Genomic DNA, 21106 nt, shown 5'->3' on the forward strand with positions numbered 1-21106 from the left:
TCAGTCAAATTTGCTAAATGAATGTGGCAATGGGTTGGTTAGTAATGCAAAATCTGTTGTTTAGTGTCCATTTGTCAACAGTTTAAGCATTAAAGTTATATTTCTTAAACACAAATATTACTTTAATATTTTGGTAGATGTTGCAGATAATTTAGATATTTTAAAATGTGTCCATGAATAATAATTCACCCAAAAATGTAAATTCTGTCACATTTGCTTCCATTATTTAAAACCTATTTGGTGTTCTTTCTTCTGTTAAGACACAAAAGAAGTCATTTTGAAGAATACTGGTAGATGGCACCCGTTGACTTCTATACAGGCCCGGATTGGCTAATCGGGAGGACCGGGAGAATTCCCGGTGGGCCGGTCCGTTTTTTGGCCACGAGGGCCGGTGTCCCTAGCTCCAGAATCTGTTGCTCTCAGCAGTCACACATTTTAAATTCATTTTTTTTTTTTTTTACTTGACCACAGTCTTCTTATCCATTATTTTACCGCAGCTCTGCTCTTTTTATCTATTTTCTCGCAGCCTGGTGATCAGGATGCAGCCTGCAGGTTAATGATGATATTACTCAGACGAGCCACCTCTTGATGCACAGTTGTTGTGGTCCAGTAGTTAACATGTTTGGTTACGACACAGCAGACCTGGGTTTGATCCTCATCTGAGTAGAATTTTTTTTTTTTTATGTATTATTTTTTTATTGTTAAGACATAATACTGTTATGGTTGTTGAACATTTGAAGTTCTAAAGCAGCTGTTTTCTCAAAAAAGACGTGATAGTGTAATTAGAAACTGAACTGGAAATGTCCTTATTTTAATATAGTCAGTCGTGAACTGAGGTGGGCCGGTCTGAGGCTTAAAACTCCAGGGCTGAAAAGGAGTCCCACTCCAGCCCTGCTTCTATAGTATTTATAGTATTATATTAGTATTTTCCCAATTCAATGGCTGCCAGAAACCAGCATATCTTCTTTTGTGTGCAACTGAAAAAAGAAGCTTAAAAAAGTTTAAAACAACTTGAGGGAAAATATATTTATCCCTTTAAATGGGCAAATCCATTTTGAGCCATCTTATATCAATAATATCTTTAAACAGATATAAATAAAAAAATTATTAGATTAAAACACCTTATAAACATGATGAAGATATAAAAAAAACATTATTATCTGGTTTGTAAACAGATAAACCAGATAATAATCAGGTGAAGAAAAAGTATGCAGCGCCGCCTAGTGTTATACTATTGCCTATTAGCATGAAGTCAGTTTAGTTCAGACCATAGACTGCAGGTTCAGACAGATTTCATAGTCTTTAACATGCACTTAAATACTAACTTAAATCTATACTGACCTTCTCATACGATAAGGTTGAAAGTCGGGTTTGAGTTCTGCAGCTTTTGTGAAGGACTCTAAAGCCTCCAGAAAGTTGCCTAGATCAAAAAGACACTGGCCCTTTAGGAAAGAAAATAATAAATGGGAAATTAAACATTAATTTTAATTTTATTTTTGTAACGGCTGCATACACAATCATTCAAAAATGCACTAATGAATAGATACATTTGTAAATGAGATCAAAACCAAGAAGAATAAATATTATAAATAAAGAGCAAAAAAAGCTCAAATTAGAGCATGTTTTCATCAGTGTCATATTTCCGAAAACATACCCATTTAAACGTCTCTTAAATATTACAATATCTTGACTGAACGCCATATGGATCACAAGGTTTTCCACTATAATTATAATTAATCTTCTAAATTCACATGATTATCTTACATCTAACAAGAAAACAAAATGCACAATGAGTACAAAACATAGCATGAAGACACAGTATAAATAATAACATTGTCTTTGATGCACCTTTATCCATATGTGAATCTAAATCTTTATAACAAAGAATAAAATTATATAAAATGAGTTTGTACAATATAATATAATATAATATAATATAATATAATATAATATAATATTATATAATATAATATAATATTATAAAATATAACATAACATAATACAAAATAATATAATATAATATAATATAATATAATATAATATAATATAATATAATATAATATAATATAATATAATATTATAAAATATAACATAACATAATACAAAATAATATAATATAATATAATATAATATAATATAATATAATATAATATAATATAATATAATAAAATATAACATACCATAATACAAAATAGTATAATATAATATAATATAATATAATACAATATAATATAATATAATATAACATAACATAATATAATATAATATAATACAAAATAAAATAAAATAAAATAAAATAAAATAAAATAATATAATATAATATAATATAATATAATATAATATAATATAATAAAATATAACATAACATAATACAAAATAATATAATATAATATAATATAATATAATATAATATAATATAATATAATATAATATAATATAATATAATATAACATAATACAAAATAATGTAATATGACATGATATAATATAATATAATATTATATCATATAATATTATATAATATAATATTATATTATATGATATAATATAATATAATATAATATAATATAATATAATATAATATAATAAAATATAACATAACATAATACAAAATAATATAATATAATATAATATAATATAATATAATATAATATAATATAATATAATAAAATATAACATAACATAATACAAAATATTATAATATAATATAATATAATATAATATAATATAATATAACATAATATAATATAATACAAAATAAAATAAAATAAAATAAATTAATATAATATAACATAACATAATAAAATATAATATAATATAATATAATATAATATAATATAATATAATATAATATAATATAATATAATATCATATAATATAATATAATATAATATAATATAATATGTTTTCTCACATCTGTTAATAAATGAGTTTGTGTACCTGTAGGTAGTGTATGAAGGCGAGTCGTTGATGGTAGGCCTCAGTTTGTGGTTCTAGTCTTCTGGCATGTTTGTAGTCCAGTGCTGCAGACTGAAAGTCACACAGTTGAAGATATGCTTCTGCCCGCTGGACATAAAACTGAGTCTGTGGGTAATGGGAATGTAAAATGTGATTAATATTCAGGGGAAGATACCATAAATAGGGATTACTGTATTGATTGCATAATAGAGTAAGGTTTTTACCTTATGTGGCTGGAGCACTATGGCCTTTGAGAAACAGGACACGGCCTTATCAAACTGAGAATGTGCCATGGAAATAATACCTGTTTCATAACTAGACATACATATAAGTGAATGTAAATATTGTTCTTATTTATAAGAATATATAAGCAAGAATCATTTACGTTTATAAGCATTTTCACTTACTGCTTTTCAGCCTTTTCTTTTATAATGAGCTCCCCATCCAATTCAGGTTTCTTTTTTAGTACTGGGGTCTGAAAAACATATTTCTAAAATGTTTATATATATTCATTTTCAATGAAGAAGATTCCCTGTAGTTCTTGATTGAATAAGACATGACTAGGAAAGATTGCCCCCCTTGAAATCCAATGGTTTCATTATACTAATGATGAGTAGTAATAATTATTTTGTCTTTTTGGTCGATATTAAAAAACAACACAATACTTTTTACTACAAATAACATGGTTAAACCATAGTGGTCTATGTGTGGTTACCATAATTTGTAATGCTAATAAATAAACATGTAAAAAAAAAAAACTGCTGTCTATCTGACTTTTCGTTCTCATACACACACACACACACACACACACACACACACACACACACACCCACACACACACACGTTAGTATTGGTGGTTAACAGGGACTTTCCATAGGTGTCTATATTGTACATTAAAAACACTTTAGTTTAGGTCATAATTCATGCTATTTACTTCTGGTTTACTACCTGTTGATTATTAATAGACTGACTGTTCATTAGTAGTCATAAACTGTGTTCTTTTTCAGCATTCCTAATTCTACCCAATACATAAACCCAACTTCTAGCTTACTAAATATTAACAAACAGCTAATTAACGTTAGTAGTTTATTAAGCTATAGTGTTAGTTAATTGTTTGTTAATTCTGTGAATTGTGACCCGAACTAAAATGTTACCAAAACCGCTTATTACATCACTTATGTTTGTAATCCACCATAATAAAGTACAGCTATGTCATACCAATTTCATTATACAAAAACATTTAACTTACTTCTAAACCACCAAAACCAGTACACACACACACACACGCTCTCTCTCGTTTAAAAATACAAACCTCGGAACAGTCGACAGTTGGATTCATATTGGCTTAAAGGTTATTTAAATCACTTAGAGAGAATATAAAGGTAAAAGACAGATAACTTTAAAAAAGAAAAGTCCTCCCGTGACAAAAAAGTGCCGCCAATAAAAATACTTTTGACTAGAAAACATTTGGTAACCATGGAGACGGTTCACAAGTGACAAAAATCAGGATACATGATATCCAAAAAACTCAAAGGATATCTTTAAAAATGCTGCTGAGTTCAAAGAGCAAAATAAGTAAAATATTAAATATGTTTAAGAAATTTATTTAGATTTCTTTCATTCAAACGTTTATGAAAGAACAGGGTGAGGCAAAATAAAAGTACACGACTCTTATTTTGAAGTCAAAGGCGGCGGACGGACGTACCTTTATTATTGTCAGCATGCATCAGCTGACAGTAATGACACTAGTTACTGAGTACAGCAGTTTTCCCAGTGAAGACGTAACACAAAGGCTTTGATGCATCATATTTGGCAATTGTAATGTTTGATTTAAAATCATAGTTTGTCCACGGCGACCATTTATGAACAGCGTGGTTATCATTTGTAAGAGGAGGCGCAATGAATGAGTATGAAGAAAACAGACCACTGTTGGTCAATGATGAGCGAACAGAAGAGGATAGATCCGAGCAAGACGCATACCTGGAGTAAGGGTCACTTTATTGTCAATTTTTTAACATTTCCCTGTTTTAGAAACTGGCGTTTAAAGATTCAATATATGAAACTTTACAATTGTTTTTAAAAGACTGACGTGACACTGACGACTGAAGTAATTACTGAAAATTCAACATCACATGAATAAATTACTTTTTAAAGTTCAACGCAAAGCAGTTACATTAAATTTGACAATACTAGTCTTTAATATTAAAGCTTTTGATTAACTGAATGCAGGCTTGCTGAGCAAAAAAAATTATATATATATATATATATATATATATATATATATATATATATATATATATATATATATATTTATATATAATTTCCAAATGTTTGTACGGTAATGTGGTATTGCTTTTTTATTGAGGTAAAGTTGGTTTTATCTTCGCACATTTGGACTTTCTCCTTAATATTATAATTTTATTAAGGTATTCTTTCCTAATTCTAAACAAGAAAATCATATTATAATGTACATCAATGTTCAGTCAATTAAATAGACAAATGAAATAATTAAATTTGTTTTGAAGTAGGCATAGGTCTGTATATGATTCTGATGGTATGATAACCATGGATAAAAATATCACGGTTTCACAGTATCATGATATTGTTTTTACTGCTCTAAAATATATGCTTTTTAAATGTGTGAGTAAAACCCTAAACTTTTTCCCCTTTGAACACAATATATTTTATTTTAAGAAACATTTAAAATATTTTGGAGCAGTAAACATGTCAGGCTAAATAATTCAAATGAATATTACTTTTAAAAACACAGATTTCTTTACAAATTAAAACGGCATCTTTGGATGAAAATCTTTTTTCTGATAAAGATACTGTTGTCTTGGTTTAAATAAAAAAATCCTACACATACTTTAGGAATGGTATTACAGAAAATTTTGACAATTTTAAAACCTTGACTTTTCCAAACCGCGGTATACCTTGAAAATGGTTATCGTCCCATGCCTATTTTGAAGTCATACTTCTTAACTAAGGTAAAGTTGGTTTATATTTGTCCATTTGTTCAGTGAAAACTTGTGACACGCTCCCTATATTGTTTACCATGGTACTTTGAATATTCAGACTTAAATCACTTGTAAGTTTGTAATTTCATTGACTGTGGACAATGTTGTACTTTAATAGTCGTTGGCTGTGTGGAAACATAAATGACCCCAGCTGTGAGGGACATTAAACCTTTTGCATCCTGAGCCAAAGTGATGCAAATGCTATGGGCAGGGTCTCAATGGCTGTGCCTTTTTCTTTGGGTAATACTTTAAGGCCAAATAAACCCTTTTGGTAATAAGCTTATTCACATACCTACCTACTTCATTTGCATGCTTTGTTTGGCCATCTCCACCTACCCTCTCACCTCCTGCTATTTAGACTAATTTTAGACTTGCCTTCAGACTTGTGATAAACTTGCAGACTTGTAAGAGACTCCTGTAGGCTCTTGCAGACTCATGGACTTCGTGAAGGCTCTGTTTGACCGCAGACTAACCAACACACCTTAATAATAAAAAAAAAAAGCTTCTGCTTGTTTGAGTCTCCTGAACTGGGTTTTCTCTCTATTTATTTTTTTAGAACAGCTGCGAATATGATTTTCACTATTAGGAATTTGCAAAGAATACATTTCTGAAATTATATTATTAAGGAGGAAGTCTGAATGTGTGAATATAAAAACTTTACCTCAAAATATTTATTACAGACCATTTCAATGGGGTCATGTCACTGGCCCTTGAACATTTCCGGCTTGTTATCAAACTATTTTATAACTGTAACAAGAGGCAATCCAATCATAAAAAAACAGCTATTATAATATTATTGATCAATAGATGGCTTATTTTGGATTCTCGAAGCTATAGAAATTAAAAATGTAAAACAGGAAAAACGTTGGGACCATTGTTTTTGTCTAAATCCCTCAAAACGGTCTAAAGGCCGAATATTCAAAATAGCGTGTTACAAGTTGTCACTGTTAAAAAACGAACAAATGTGTGAATATAAAACCAACTTTACCTTAATCTGCTTTTTAGTGTTGGGATTTATATTTTACATCTGTTTCATCAACACCCAACTGACTAAAAATAGCACTTACTAGCTCTTCCTGTACTGTTTTTCCTGTTTGTCTGTTAAAAAAATAATTAGCTAAACTAACTTAGACTTTTCATGGCATGTATTGCTGGTCTGATGACATAAAGTACTTCTAGTATGCTCATTTATACGTCTGCATCTGCTAAATGTAAATGATTAAAGATTATTTGCACTTAAAGTGTTATTTACATTTCAATTAATTCAATTATTAAGTATTCAATTGTAGAAGTATTCAATTATCCTCAAATCAGAGGGAATCAGCCATGACGTTCTGCATTGAAAAACCTGTTCAGCAAGAAATGTATCCAACACTAATGTGTGTTTTGCTCAACAGTAAAGTTAAGAATGGAAAGCTGTTCATCGCCACCTTCGCAGCAGTTCTGGGACCGCTTAGTTTTGGGTTCGTGCTGGGCTACAGCTCTCCTGCTATCCCTGAACTCCGCAGAATCCAAGACCTGAGACTGCAGCTCAGCGTAGAGGAAGCTTCCTGGTTCGGGGTTTGTGAATTATTTTTGGTCCAGATTTTGACAGCAATGTGACAATAGAGAAAGGTTATTCATTTTCAGTTCCCTAGAAAGGTTTTTAAAGGGGAACCGCAATTAAATGTTTAAAGGTGCCATTGTCAAAATGCTGTTTTCCTGTCTTACAGTCTGTGGTGACCATTGGTGCGGCTCTTGGGGGTCTTCTGGGAGGATGGATTGTGGAGAGGATCGGACGAAAGTTGAGCCTTATGTTCTGTGCAATACCATTCATCTTTGGGTTTACCACCATTATCGCTGCTCAGAACCACTGGATGTTCTATGTGGGCAGAGTGCTCACTGGTTTGGCCAGTGGAGTGACCTCTCTAGTTGTACCAGTAAGTTTTAGCCTACCTGCGCATTGCCAAAAGTGCACATCTCCTCTGAGGGGTAATTCATTTTAAGCAATAATTTATCTAGCACTTTAAAGACAGACTAATCTTATATATGTATATACAGTGTGTGTATATACAGTGGAAGTCAGAATTATTAGCCCCCCTGGATTATTAGCCTCCTGTTTATTTTTTCCCCATTTCTGTTTTAATAACTCATCTCTAATAACTCATTTATTTTATCTTTGCCATGATGACTAATATTTTGCTAGATATTTTTTAAGACACTTTTATACAGCTTAAAGTGACATTTAAAGGCTTAACTAGGTTAATTAGGTTAAACTAGGCAGGTTAGGGTTATTAGGCAACTTATTGTATAATGATGGTTTGTTCTGTAGACTATCGAAACCAAAAATAGCTTAAAGGGACTAATAATTTTGTCCCTAAAATGTTTTTTTTTTTAAACTGCTTTTATCCTATCCAAAATAAAACAAATAAGACTTTCTCCAGAAGAAAATATTTCATCAGACATACTGTGAAAATTTCCTGCTCTGTTCAGCATTATTTGGGAAATATTTTAAAAAGAAAAAAAAAATTCAAAGGGGGGCTAATAATTTGACTTCAACTGTAAATATATATATATATATATGCATAGAGAATTGTGCTAAAAGCTCCATATGCACTCAAAATACGTGTGTGTGTAACTATAATAATACTATTTAAAGTATTTGAAGTATAAATAAAAACATATAATATTTACATAATTTTACATTGTTTAAAGAGCCACGATTATGCATTATAAAAGGTCAAATTTTGGGTTTGGGGGTCTCCAAGAATAGGGTGATCTACATGCAAGGTCAAAAAAACACTTTCATTGCATTGTAAGATGCATTTATTTTTACCTAATTATCCTAGCGACTCCCATATAATTTGTTCAGCTATTCATTTGTTTCCAAACCCCTCCTTAGCACCAGGGCTTTACATTAAAACCCGCCAAATGCGGGTAGATTTTAGCTGTGGCAGGTTAGACAGCCATTTCCACTAGCCACTTTGGCTGGCCAAAATTTTTTTTTTAAATTGTAGTTTACTTAAAAGCAGGGTTCAACAATAAGGATGGCCCAATATTCATGAAAATGCGATCTTAGAATTGAGAAGCAGCATGACTGACAAATATAATTTTGTTCGTGCGGCCAAAAGAAAGCCGGTTGAAAACCGAATGAGAGGATTGTGCCAACAGCTGATGTGATGAGCGCTCCCATTTTTCTTGCTCGAAACAACCGTGCCTCTAAACACATCTGGTGTGATTGGTTCTCTTTCAAATAGACCAGCCAAACAGTTATGTTAATGCACCCACAGTCCTGCTGCTTTCAAGAGCTCCAGATTGGTCTTTTTGTAAGCAGCACCGGTTGCTTTCACTTTAACCATTATTTGAACAGGATATAGGATATTAACTTCCCATTTATGTGTAGTCAACTGGTGTCAACAGTTTTTTTAAAGAAATGTTTTAATAGATGTTGTTATTAAAAAGTATAATATACAGCTATATTTTGCTTGTTTTGGCACATTATTTAAAATTTGTGGCTAAGAAATAATTATTTATTTATTTTTAGTGTGGTTATAGAGATTAATTTGGTAAATCCTTTGAGCTCTAAAAAGTCATGAAATCAAAACTAATTGTAATGCAACACTATGAAACCATGACCCATGTGCTCATACTCACTGAGCAAGCTCATACACAAGCTCATACACAACATACAGTAAAAGGTAAATGAATGAGGAGGCATGTGTACACTCCACAAAATCCGAATCAAGTAATTTTAGCACGTCAAAGTCATATTTATGCAAATAAAATATGTTTTCCCAACAACAAAATTGTGGCTAGTGAAAATGGCGAGTGGCTGGTAATGTTAGAAAACTATTAGCCACACTGGCTGGTGATCAAAAAAGGTAATGTCAAGCCCTGCTTAGCACAATGCTAATCTGCGCAGATTGTTCCGATGACTGCTTTCGGTGCGAGACAGAGAGAATCGCCCACCACGGCTTATCAACATTGTTCAAGTAGCCAGAGTGCAGAGTATATGTGTAAGTCCAATGCAGGAGTGCATTAAAATAATGCAGTTAAACACCAGCATATTGCTTTATTCTTAACCATGACACACATGTCAAGCTCTGACAAAGTCCCATCATCAATAGTCTTTTCTCATCCTTCCTTTAACAAACGGCCGATGAATCCCCCGTTGCAGGGAAGATTATTGCATTAATCACCAGAATGTTCACTTAACTTAGTTTTAAACAGCCCCACACACACCCACACGCGGCTAGTGTTTGAATGAAAAGGCATGTATGTTCACGTTTTACCGGATTCGGCACTTCATATTTGGTATAGTGTCATCATTTAAACGACTCTGAGTCAAATCTTTTATTAAAAATTCGATATTTTTAGACGATGTGCACTTTCAGATTTAAACCTCAGCTGGATGTTTTCATACACTTAGATTGGTGTTAAACACTATGAAAGGTCACTTTCATAAACCTATAATAGGGGCTCTTTAAGACAACAGAGAGCTTTTTGTTCAGTTACTGATTGATTTAAATGAAATCGTTTTTATTGTTTATTGTTAAAAATTCTCTAAGAAAAAAAATGAATGCAGACATTTTTTAAGACATTTTTACTTTTTTTTATTTAATTTTATGCCTTTTAAATTTTTTTATGGGATTATTGTTCTTTCCCTCAATTAAAACCTATTAAGTTCATCTTATTTTCATACACTTATTTGCTTCAGATCAAATTTTGTTGCTGTTTGGTTTGGTTCTTGCTTCATAATGCTAACAGATATTTGTTAAATCCTTATGGGGAACGCAAATGGAAAAATACTTGCAGAAATAAGCATTGCAAATACTAATTGCAATTTGTACTCAACTACTCTATTTATATTCAGATCAATTGCACATTATTGACTTGTATTGTTTTTCTTTGTCTCTGTTCCTGCAGCTTTACATCTCTGAAATGGCTCATGAGCGTGTTAGAGGAACTTTGGGATCCTGTGTGCAACTAATGGTTGTGATAGGCATTATGGGTGCTTATGTAACAGGTATTGCCTCTCATTTTAAACTTGTGACTGAATTATGACATGCATGTTATGACACTGAAGTCTCTTTGGCAGTAGAATTTTTCCGACCTCATCTGTATGAGATGATTGTTAATGTTTGATCAGAAGACATGTGTGAACCGTTTTCAGTGACATCAGCAAAATCTTCCACATATAATGTCTCTTTTTCTGTAATGCAGCCCTCCATTTCAGTGTTTGTTAAATTGACTCGGATGTGTGAGAACGGCATCATAATTTCTCCTGGAAACGACTCAAGCTTTTCAAAATTGCATTAGCAGGATAGGTCAAGTTAGCTCAGGAATCTCCCTCATCAGCTAACACAGACCCTGCATTGTACACAGCTCTATCTCTCACGTGGAGCATGAAATCTTGACCCATACTCTGTGATCATTAGTAGTAGTAGTATATTTTAAAATACATTCAGGAATTTACAGTATAGGGGGATTTATACAATGATGTGAGGGCGAGTTATTCATCTAAATAAATAAGCTTTCCATAGATGTATGCATACTTGTCAACCTTCCCGTTTTTGCTGGGATTCTCCCTTATTTTACCATTCTTACCCACTATCATCCCGTTTAAGTATTTGCCTGTACTTCTGCCATATTTTTAATCCTTCTATGATTTGTGAAAGCAGCATCAAAAAGCAGATTGTAGATGTGATATAATTGCAAGAGCTGTTTAAGAGAATTAGGCTTTCGGTTTATTTTAGCACTGAAATGAATATAAAAATGGCCATATTCACAATCCAACCTTCAAATCCGTTAATTCATGTAATGGTGCTGACTGATGGATGTGTTTTATATAAAGACACTGTTCTCAATCAGCTTCTGTTCACGTGATTTGAAGCAATTCTTCGAGCGAAAGTCAAGTTGGACACTTCGGGGCTCAAAGTTGTGGCAGTCATGATGACCGATCACATGGCGTCATCATAATTTTTTTATTTACAGTACGAATAAAACAGAATTCAATCTCTACAAACTATAGTTCACTTTTAAACAACAAGGGGATTATGAATTAAAAATATAACAAACTCATGAGGGCGAAGCAGTGGCACAGTAGGTAGTGCTGTCGCCTTACAGCAAGAAGGTCGCTGGTTCGAGCCTCGGCTCAGTTGGCGTTTCTGTGTGGAGTTTGCATGTTCTCCTTGCATTCGTGTGGGTTTTCTCTGGGTGCTCCGGTTTCCCCCACAGTTCAAAGACATGCGGTACAGGTGAATTGGGTAGGCTAAATTGTCCGTAGTGTATGAGTGTGTGTAAATGTGTGTGTGGATGTATCCCAGAAATGGGTTGCGGCTGGAAGGACATTCGCTGTGTAAAAACTTGCTGGATATATTGGCGGTTCATTCCGCTGTGGCGACCTTGGATTAATAAAGGGAGTAAGCCGACAAGAAAATGAATGAATGAATGAATGACTGAACAAACTCATGAGAGATAAAGATTTGGGTGTGTTTTTAACCAGACGAACTCGCTCAATAATATGTAAACATGTCCGTCCTGACATGTTTTATTTTAAACACAAATAATTTTGTCTTAAATGAACACAAAAAGTTACGAAAGTAATCAGATTCTTTCATTATTGGTCTGTGCTTTATTAAAGTGACAGATCATCAAACAAAACAGTGGATCAAAATGAGAGATTCACTGCTCTTCTGTAAATAACTATAGGCCTAGTTGATTTAATAACTTGATTTAATTAGTGTGTAGGCCATTCATTTTAATAGGCTAAACCAGGGGTGTCCAAACTCAGTCCTGGAGGGCCGGTGTCCTGCATAGTTTAGCTCCAACTTCCTTCAACACACCTGCCTGGAAGTTTCTAGTATACCTAGAATGAGCTTGATTAGCTAGTTCAGGTGTGTTTAATTGGGGTTGGAACCAAAATATGCAGCACACCAGCCCTCCAGGACCGAGTTTGGACATCCCTGGGCTAAGCCTTTTATTTGGGAAGGCATGGTGGTGCAGTGGGTAGCGCTGTTGCCTCACAGCAAGAAGATTGCTGGTTCGAGCCCCAGGTGGTTTAGTTGGCATTTCTGTGTGGAGTTTGCATGTTCTCAAATCTATGGTGTGGCTAAATATCAACTACGATATATAAACAGCCCTGGGAGTAAGTATCCAATAGAAAAAATGAATTTAATATAGAGGTCTGTGAGGGGTGTACTCATTTATGCTGAACACTGTATATAACAATTTAAATCTAATGATATAATACAGATAATACAACATTAAGAACAAAGAGAGAACTCGTCAATCTGTAAAAATGGATAATGTTAAAAAGTGCATTTTGACCAATGAGAGAACAGTTTTGCACACATGACTCGCATGAACACATTTTTAAAAATGTTTTCTTGAAAAATAAAACAGACCAGAAGTTTCAAAACGCAAAGAAATGTTTTGTTTTGAAACTAATCAAATGATTCACAGGTGTAAAAAATGCTCTAAAGTAATGCCAAAGAAATCCTTTCTTCTTTTTTTAGGTTTGTTCCTGGACTGGCGATGGTTAGCAGTGGCATCATCTATTCCTCCCACACTCATGCTGCTGTCCATGTGCTTCATGCCGGAGACGCCACGATTTCTGCTCTGCCAAGGGAAACGGCGGGAAGCAGAGGACGCCCTGCGCTTCCTTAGGGGTCCTGATGCCCCCGCCGAGTGGGAATGCGCTAGAATAGAAGATGCCTACAAAAATGAAGTTAGACATCACCAAGTTTTTTGGTTCTTCATTTTATTGAACATAATGAGCTGCCTTTCAAAATTAAAGTCAGCGTTAAAAGCCAGTTTTAGTTTTTTTAATGTGCCTATTTTTTGTGAACTTGATATTCAGTGAGTTAAAATGTGACATAAAAGAGATAGTTCACCCAAAATTATTTTTAATTAAAACTTATAGATTTCTGTCGAACTGATTTCTCGAACCAGCGACCTTCTTGCTGTGAGGCGACAGCACTACCTACTGCGCCACTGCTTCGCCCTGAAATATTGTGTTGTAGGTCTTAAATCATTTTAAACAGGCCCTAATTTCTTTATGTCTTAGTAAAACTAGCCAGTCTTGTTGACACCCAATCACCTGCAATTGATCTCCAAGCTTTTTTATGTATATATTTAAGTTTTTCATTGCAAAGTGATACAATTCACAACAGCTGTTAGACATTTTTACAGCAAATTCTCCAGGGAAAAAAAACTAAAGCAACACAGCCTGTGATGAAGGTTTAGAATGACATTATGGAGATTAAATTATGAATTAAACTATTAAATTTCAAATGTCTTAATTAACTTTTATTCACTGGGATCCGATAGAATCATTAAAAGTGGTTGCTGTAAGTCAGAATAATCATTTTATTATAAATAAACAATTAATAAATGAAAAAAATGCTGCATGGAAATGTATGAGCTGTTAAGATTGACATTTGGTTGATTGCAGGAGCAAAGCTTCAGTCTGGGGGATCTGAAGGACCCTGGTGTCTATAAACCTTTGGGCATTGGTGTTATGATGATGCTCCTCCAGCAGTTTACCGGCATCAACGCCATCATGTTTTACGCAGAGACCATCTTCGAGCAGGCCCATTTCAAAGTAAGTGTTTTGGATGAAGTTCCTTTATGAAGAGCCAAACTTGTCAGACCCTGCGTCCACCTCCATAGACTTCAGGTCATGTTTGTTTTTTGGGGGTTCTGGGAGATTTCACCAAATTTAAAGCCTGCTGTCTATGATATTGGACTTTTGTCATCTAATTAAACCACAGAAAAAACATTAAGCAATGTTTGCAATGGTTTTATTCACATGTATTGGTATATTTTTTTATATTTCATAGATTGTATAGAAAATATAAGGATCGCATTTAATAATTAAAGTAAAAAAATTGATCAGTTATGTGGAACTGCTGAATGGCTGCACTTTTCAACGCTTCCTGTTGATTTCCATTATCTACTAGCCCTGACAACCAATCTTTATTTCCTTTTAAGATATTTGTTAAACAAAGCATTAAGCATGTCTTCTCTACCAAAAAAAAGAAAGATTTTTTAAAATCTACTGTAGAATTGCCAGCTTTAAATCAGGAGTTTTTAAAAATATATAGATATATGTCTGTCCATTATGTACAGTGGGTTCATAGTTCACCCCAAAATTTTTAATTTTGCTCATTATTTAATCTCTCTCAAATGGTTCAAAATCTTTATGAGTTTCTTTTTTTCAGTTAAAAACAAAAGAAGATATTTTGAAGAAAGCTGAAAATCTGTAATCATTGACTTCCATAGGAAATTCCATGTGTGAGTCAATGGTTACAGGTTTCCAGCTTTCTTCATAAATTTTCTTTTGTGTGTAACAAAAGAAAGAAACTCATTAAGGTTTGAAATAGTTAAAGGATGTGTAAATGATTACAGAGTTTTCATTTGTGGGTGAAAAACCCCTTTAAAAGCCTCTCCATTATAATGTACAGTGTTTTCCAGTATGCAGTCTATAAAACAAAAGCTTGAAAATTGTTCAGGTTTGTAAACTTCAAAAGAAACTTTGAGTAAAGATCAACAATTTGTATTATTTTATTTTTCATTTCACATTAGTACATTGTTCTTGAAGTACTGATTGTTTTGGTCTAATGTCCGTTAAAATGGACCAAAAAAAATCAATTAAAGATTGACATTATTATTTGAACTCGTTTATGTAAGCCTTAAAAAGATAGTTCACCCAAAATTGAAAATTCCATCCTCATTTACTCGCCCTTCACCTGTTTCAAACCTTTATGACTTTCTTTCCCCTGTCGAACACAAAATAAGATAGATCAGCTGGAAACCATCGACTTCCTTAGTATTTGTTTTCACTTGTTTTAAAAGCTTTATGACTTTCTCTCCCTTGTTGAACACAAAGATAGTTTGAAGTAAGCTGGAAACCTGTAACCACTGACTTCCATAGTATTTGTTTTTCCTACTATAAAAAGTCAGTGATTACAAGTTTGCAGCTTTCTTTAAAATATCTTAATCTGTGTTTAATTGAAGAAAGAATGTAATAAAGGTTGGAAATCACTTGAAGGTGAGTAAATTGTCATAATTGGATGAACCATCCCTTTAAGAACAGGGAAAATGTGCTTGAAACACACTTGAAACAGGTCTGACAGGTTTAATAATAAATACCTGTGTCTGTATTTTTTTGCCGCAGAGCAGTGATGTGGCCACTGTTATTGTCGCAGCCACACAGGTGGTCTTCACTGCAATTGCTGCTCTTATAATGGACAAGGCCGGGCGGAAAGTTCTTCTCATTTTGTCTGGTAGAAACCTCTTAAAGTCATAATGCATTTGCACCACTTTTATTTGAAGAATTGAAATTGATAATCTGTCATTTTGTGTCCTCAAGGTGTCGTCATGTGTATTAGCGAAGCAGTGTTTGGAGTGTACTTTAAGCTGACTGTGATGAAGCCCAATAACTCCTCATTGACCAGTGTGCTAACGGACACCCATGGTCTTCTGGAAGATCAGCCCTCTGCAGACCTGGCCTGGTTGGCTGTGGGAAGCATGGGCTTTTTCATTGCAGGTTAGAAGGACTGTATTTCTCTGAACAAGAATTATTTAGCAGTACTACTGTATGTCTTTTCAAAGAAAAAATTCTTAAAACAGTTTACATCTTGAATTTGTTCTGTACTTATGTACATTAATATCCATTCAGTGAGCAAACTGCATTTATTCTGACTCATAAGCATGTGTTTACCAGGATTTGCTATTGGTTGGGGTCCTACTCCGTGGCTGGTGATGTCCGAGATCTTCCCCACGCGGGTGAGGGGATTAGGCAGTGCTCTGTGTGTGCTTACTAACTGGACCTGTGCCTTCATTGTCACCAAAACCTTCCAGAACCTCATGGTAAGCTGACTTTATATTTAACATAAGTTTATTTTGCTGTCATCTTTTTTTTTTTTAAGGGTTTTTTCATCTTTTATTGGGATAGAATAGTGGAGGACAGACAGGAAAGTATTAGGACCAGAGAGAGGGGAAGGGTCGGCATAGGACATCGAGTCGGGAATCGAACTCGGGTCGCCGTGAGCACCATGGTGCTATATGTCGGCGCACTTAACCATTAGACTACTGCCACCGAATATTTTGCTGTCATCTTAATGTTATTCTTTTGAAGAACTAATTATTATTTAATCTATTTTGATTACAAATTAATCCAAAATAAAAAAAATATATTTTAGTAATCCTCTGTCAAATTCTAACCCTTTGCAATCCTCCTCTGTTGATGTCAGTTTGACTGCGTCAGCCAAAATATTTCTAGCCACGCCCATCTTACCACTACTATCAGTTTGCTATGAGGGAATGATGTGCAAAAAGAAAACCCCGCCCTCTACTCAACATTCGATTTCAGTTGGAAGTACATCAACATACTGAAGTAAAAATGTCAGCAACTTCCGGTTCAATCAGACTTTACCATTCTAGATGTAATAAACATGGGCCTGTACCATGAAGCTAACTTTTCTGCCATAAACCCTGTGGCTAACCTGCTCTAGGGGCAGATTATATTCTAGTTTAGAGATCACAAACCAATCAGCTGTGAGCCAAGTGACACATTAAAGCCACCAGTTTCTCTTGCTCCAAATTAAAGGACACTACATTGTAAACATGTACGAAAAAAAACTACAAGTTGTACGCTCGCTAATCTGTGTTGTAGCCAGTGGTGTAAAGTAACAATTTAAAAATACTCAAATTACTGTAAGTGAGTAGTTTTTCTCACAAATTGTTTTAAAAATGTGTACTTTTATTTTCTTTAAGTATATTTTTAGTGCTGTATCGGTACTTTTACTGCTGTACTTTCCTTCAACTTTCCTTCAAACTTTATTTTTTCTCTCTATGGGGATTAGAAAAATCAGTCCTTTGATTCCTGTCCAAGACATGAGGGCTTTATAATTGCAGCAAACTGTTTGGAAGCGTTAAAAGTGTCCAAGAAGATGTTCAAAGTCGTCAAGCATTGACCCAGAGACTGTTTAGATGCATGTCACTGATGAGAAGATGACGGATGTTTACTGTATGATAACCCGAAATGGCCCAGCAGGCACAAAATGTCAACATGACGTTAGATTGACAACGTCCTGGAGACGTAGCAATTTGTACTGAAATGAAAATCGCGTTGACGTCAGCACTTTAGGCTGACGTCATTGTCCAACATCCACCCTAAAATCGACCAAATATCAACGTCTAATGATGTTACAGCTTGACGTTGTGTGGACTTTTTCACTTTGACGTCTATCAGATGTTGGATTTTGGTTGCCATACCTGACAAATAAATGTCAGTATTTAAGGTCAATATGACGTTGGTTTAAGATGTTGGCTCAGCATTGGATTTGGTCACTTTTAAACACAACCTTAAATCAACCAAATATCGGTATTCAACGTCAAAATAACATTATCCTTGACCCTGGCTAGATGTTGAGTTTGGGTCACCTGACATCACCACCTAAATCTAACCTAATGTTAACGTCTTCTGATGTTGTGTGCCTGATGAGCAATACCTAAACGCACTACAGAATGTTTCGTTTACACACATCCACAAATTACATGTTACTGCATCAGCTTTTTACAGCATAATACTCACTACACTTTAGTACTTTTAAAAGGGCTACTTTTTACTCATATTTTGAGTAATATTTATAACAGACACTTTACTCTACGTGCACTACATTTTTAGGCAAGTAATGGTACTTTTTGGCCGCATTTACATTGCGCTGTTCAAGTGACTCAATTCCGATTTTTTTTTTTTCTCCCATGTGGCACAGATCGCATATGGCCCATGTACGTGTAAGCAGGAACAAATCACATGGATTTCGATTTACTCAAGTCAGATTCAGGCCTTGTTCATATGTGGAAATTTATCCAATATGAATCGGATCTGTGTTCTCGTGTCTGCAGTGTAAGCAGGTACAGTAGATTGGATTTTCAATGCGAGTCGCGTGTCATTAAAAACCGTAGCGAATGACGTTAAGTCTGACACTTTCAGTTCAGAACAGACTTCAGCAGCACCCAAACCTTAAATCTCATAAACACGAGGACTTAAACAGCTTTTATATTGTCATATAGCACAGGTATTTAAGCATGTTAACGAGAGCAAGAGAATACAGTGTCCGCCACGTAACTAATATAAAACTAGTGCATAAATCACGCCATGGACATTACATTAAGATGCCTAAAGGTTTTCAAATGCCTATATATCAAAAGAAGACGGACAAATGAGAACCTTTCTGTCATAAACTATAGTAAAACAGCTTGTCAAAAGCTGCAAACAGATTACATACAGGAATATAGAAAAGAGCGCTCTTTAATTATCAGCTGTTAGTCAATGCCCGCTCTTTTTTTTTTTTCCTGGTCATTGCGTCTTTGCCATGCGCTGTGTAAATGCAGACAATCGGATACGAGTCACTTTTAAAAGATGATGTTAGTAGGTCAGCAATAAAATCGGATAGTCACAAAATCGGAATTAACCATCAAGATCTGCAGTGTAAATGCAGCCTTACTTAAGTATGATTTTTCAGTACTCTTTCTGACACTGGTTGTATCAGCATAATTTCTCCAGTGTTGTCACATGAAAAAATATAACGTATTTACAAAAATGTTGCCAGTGTTGCCAGATTTAAGTGGTAGTGACTTTTATTATGTGTGTAAAAAATGGCATTGGCGGGTTTTGAAGCGTAAATTTTCCGATTGACAAGCAGCAACTAATTATGTTCAAAAGAATTTGAAATGCCAAATGTGATCAATTTATACACCATTTCAAAAGTAAAACATACTCTAATGGTGTAATCTACACAATAATAGGTCCCACTTTATATTAAGTGTATATTAATTACTATCAAAAAAATAAATACAATGTACTTACTGTGCGTTTCATGTATTTGAGAACACTTGTGGTGCTTTTGAGTTGGGATAGAGGTTGGGTTATGGACAGGTTTGGTGGCATGGGTAGGTTTAAGGGTGGGTTATGGTGTGAAGGGTGGTCAACAGTGTATTTACAAATGTAATAACAAAAGTTAATTACAGATGTAATTACATACATGTATTTAATCTAGCATAAATACACAGTAAATGCATGTATTTACACAATAAGTACATTGTAACAAACTATTAATTCCTGTGTATGTACATATTAGTTAAAGCCACTTAATATAAAATGGGGACCAATAAGAAAACATACTTGTTCAACATAATGTATTTGAACAAGACATATTAAATGTCCGGAAATAAATAAATAAAACATAGAAGTATTTCTAACAAAGGGCCTGGTGTAGTAAGACATGAAGAATCTGTCCTACGGGTGGTTTGTCAAGCCCACTCAGCTTTGTGGAGCACACTCATGCATCATACCGTTATGTGATGCATTGTGTGTATCTTACTAAAAAGATTTAAACTGAGAGAGTGTGTCTGAGCCTCTGACATTATCTGGAAGTTTAGCAGCCATATATGAGAACGCTTGATCTCCTTTAGTGGACTTTGCTATTCTGAGTACTACCAAAAGCCCTGAGTTTTAAGATCAATCCAAAGAACGGCTTGGATTGTAGCGAGATAGCAGCTTGGTTAGATAAACAGAAAGCTTTATTATAAGAAGCATTAAAGCACATGATTGGCTGTTTGCTAGAGATGTCATATAGTTGCTTTTCAGAGTCATGGTACATCATTAAACTTGCTTTCTGGAATTCATCTGTGGTCTTATAGATGTAAATAACATGTGTTTCAGGATGCTCTGAGCAGCGCAGGAACATTTTGGATGTTCTCGGCACTGTGTGCTTCTAATGTCGTCTTCACGGCTTTCTTTGTCCCCGAGACCAAAGGCAAAACTCTGGAGGAGATTCAAGCTGGTTTTAAAGGGACTCGCATGCGCTAGATGACTCTTTTCCCTCAGCGCCATAACCAAAATATTGAACAAAACATCTTCGACATCTTGAAGAATCTTGTAATGTTTTAGAATATTGCAATTGTTTACAGAGAAAATATCTATATTTTGTCTACTTTTTCTGTCATCTTAATGTGATTTATCTTTAAATTAAGAGTTTTTAACATTACTTTTAAACACATTGTTACTTTTGGTACACAAACGTCATAAATTAGTGCCTCATTTTAACTTGTTTGCAGGTCATATGAATATAAATACACAAA

The 21106-nt window shown here is 33.9% G+C and overlaps 2 protein-coding genes across 10 annotated transcripts in view; one reads left to right on the forward strand and one right to left on the reverse strand.

Annotated features, from left to right (window-relative positions):
- The window catches only part of ttc16 (tetratricopeptide repeat domain 16), an 85904-nt gene extending 81263 nt beyond the window's left edge, over positions 1 to 4641 (reverse strand). For 8 of the 9 annotated variants that reach the window (XR_012406483.1, XM_073951627.1, XM_073951626.1 and 5 more), the window contains exons 1-5: positions 4270 to 4641; positions 3365 to 3432; positions 3182 to 3272; positions 2940 to 3083; positions 1342 to 1442 (exon numbers count right to left, since the gene is read on the reverse strand). Coding sequence is in view for 7 of the 9 variants with exons in the window: in XM_073951627.1 (XP_073807728.1) it covers positions 1342 to 1442; positions 2940 to 3083; positions 3182 to 3272; positions 3365 to 3432; positions 4270 to 4296 (431 nt within the window). In the remaining 2 variants the exon portion in view is untranslated. The remainder of the gene's footprint in view (positions 1 to 1341; positions 1443 to 2939; positions 3084 to 3181; positions 3273 to 3364; positions 3433 to 4269) is intronic. The other variant, XM_073951614.1, reaches the window with a different exon arrangement.
- A 67-nt stretch (positions 4642 to 4708) lies between these two features.
- Positions 4709 to 21106, forward strand: slc2a8 (solute carrier family 2 member 8). The gene is given in 10 exon segments (NM_212798.1): positions 4709 to 4942; positions 7372 to 7534; positions 7687 to 7893; positions 10880 to 10979; positions 13471 to 13682; positions 14409 to 14558; positions 16134 to 16242; positions 16329 to 16505; positions 16683 to 16828; positions 20688 to 21106. Coding segments are annotated over 10 exon segments (1497 nt in total). The 5' UTR covers positions 4709 to 4856; the 3' UTR covers positions 20835 to 21106.

Source organism: Danio rerio, chromosome 5 (assembly GCF_049306965.1).
Source record: "Danio rerio strain Tuebingen ecotype United States chromosome 5, GRCz12tu, whole genome shotgun sequence".
Lineage (NCBI taxonomy): Eukaryota > Metazoa > Chordata > Actinopteri > Cypriniformes > Danionidae > Danio > Danio rerio.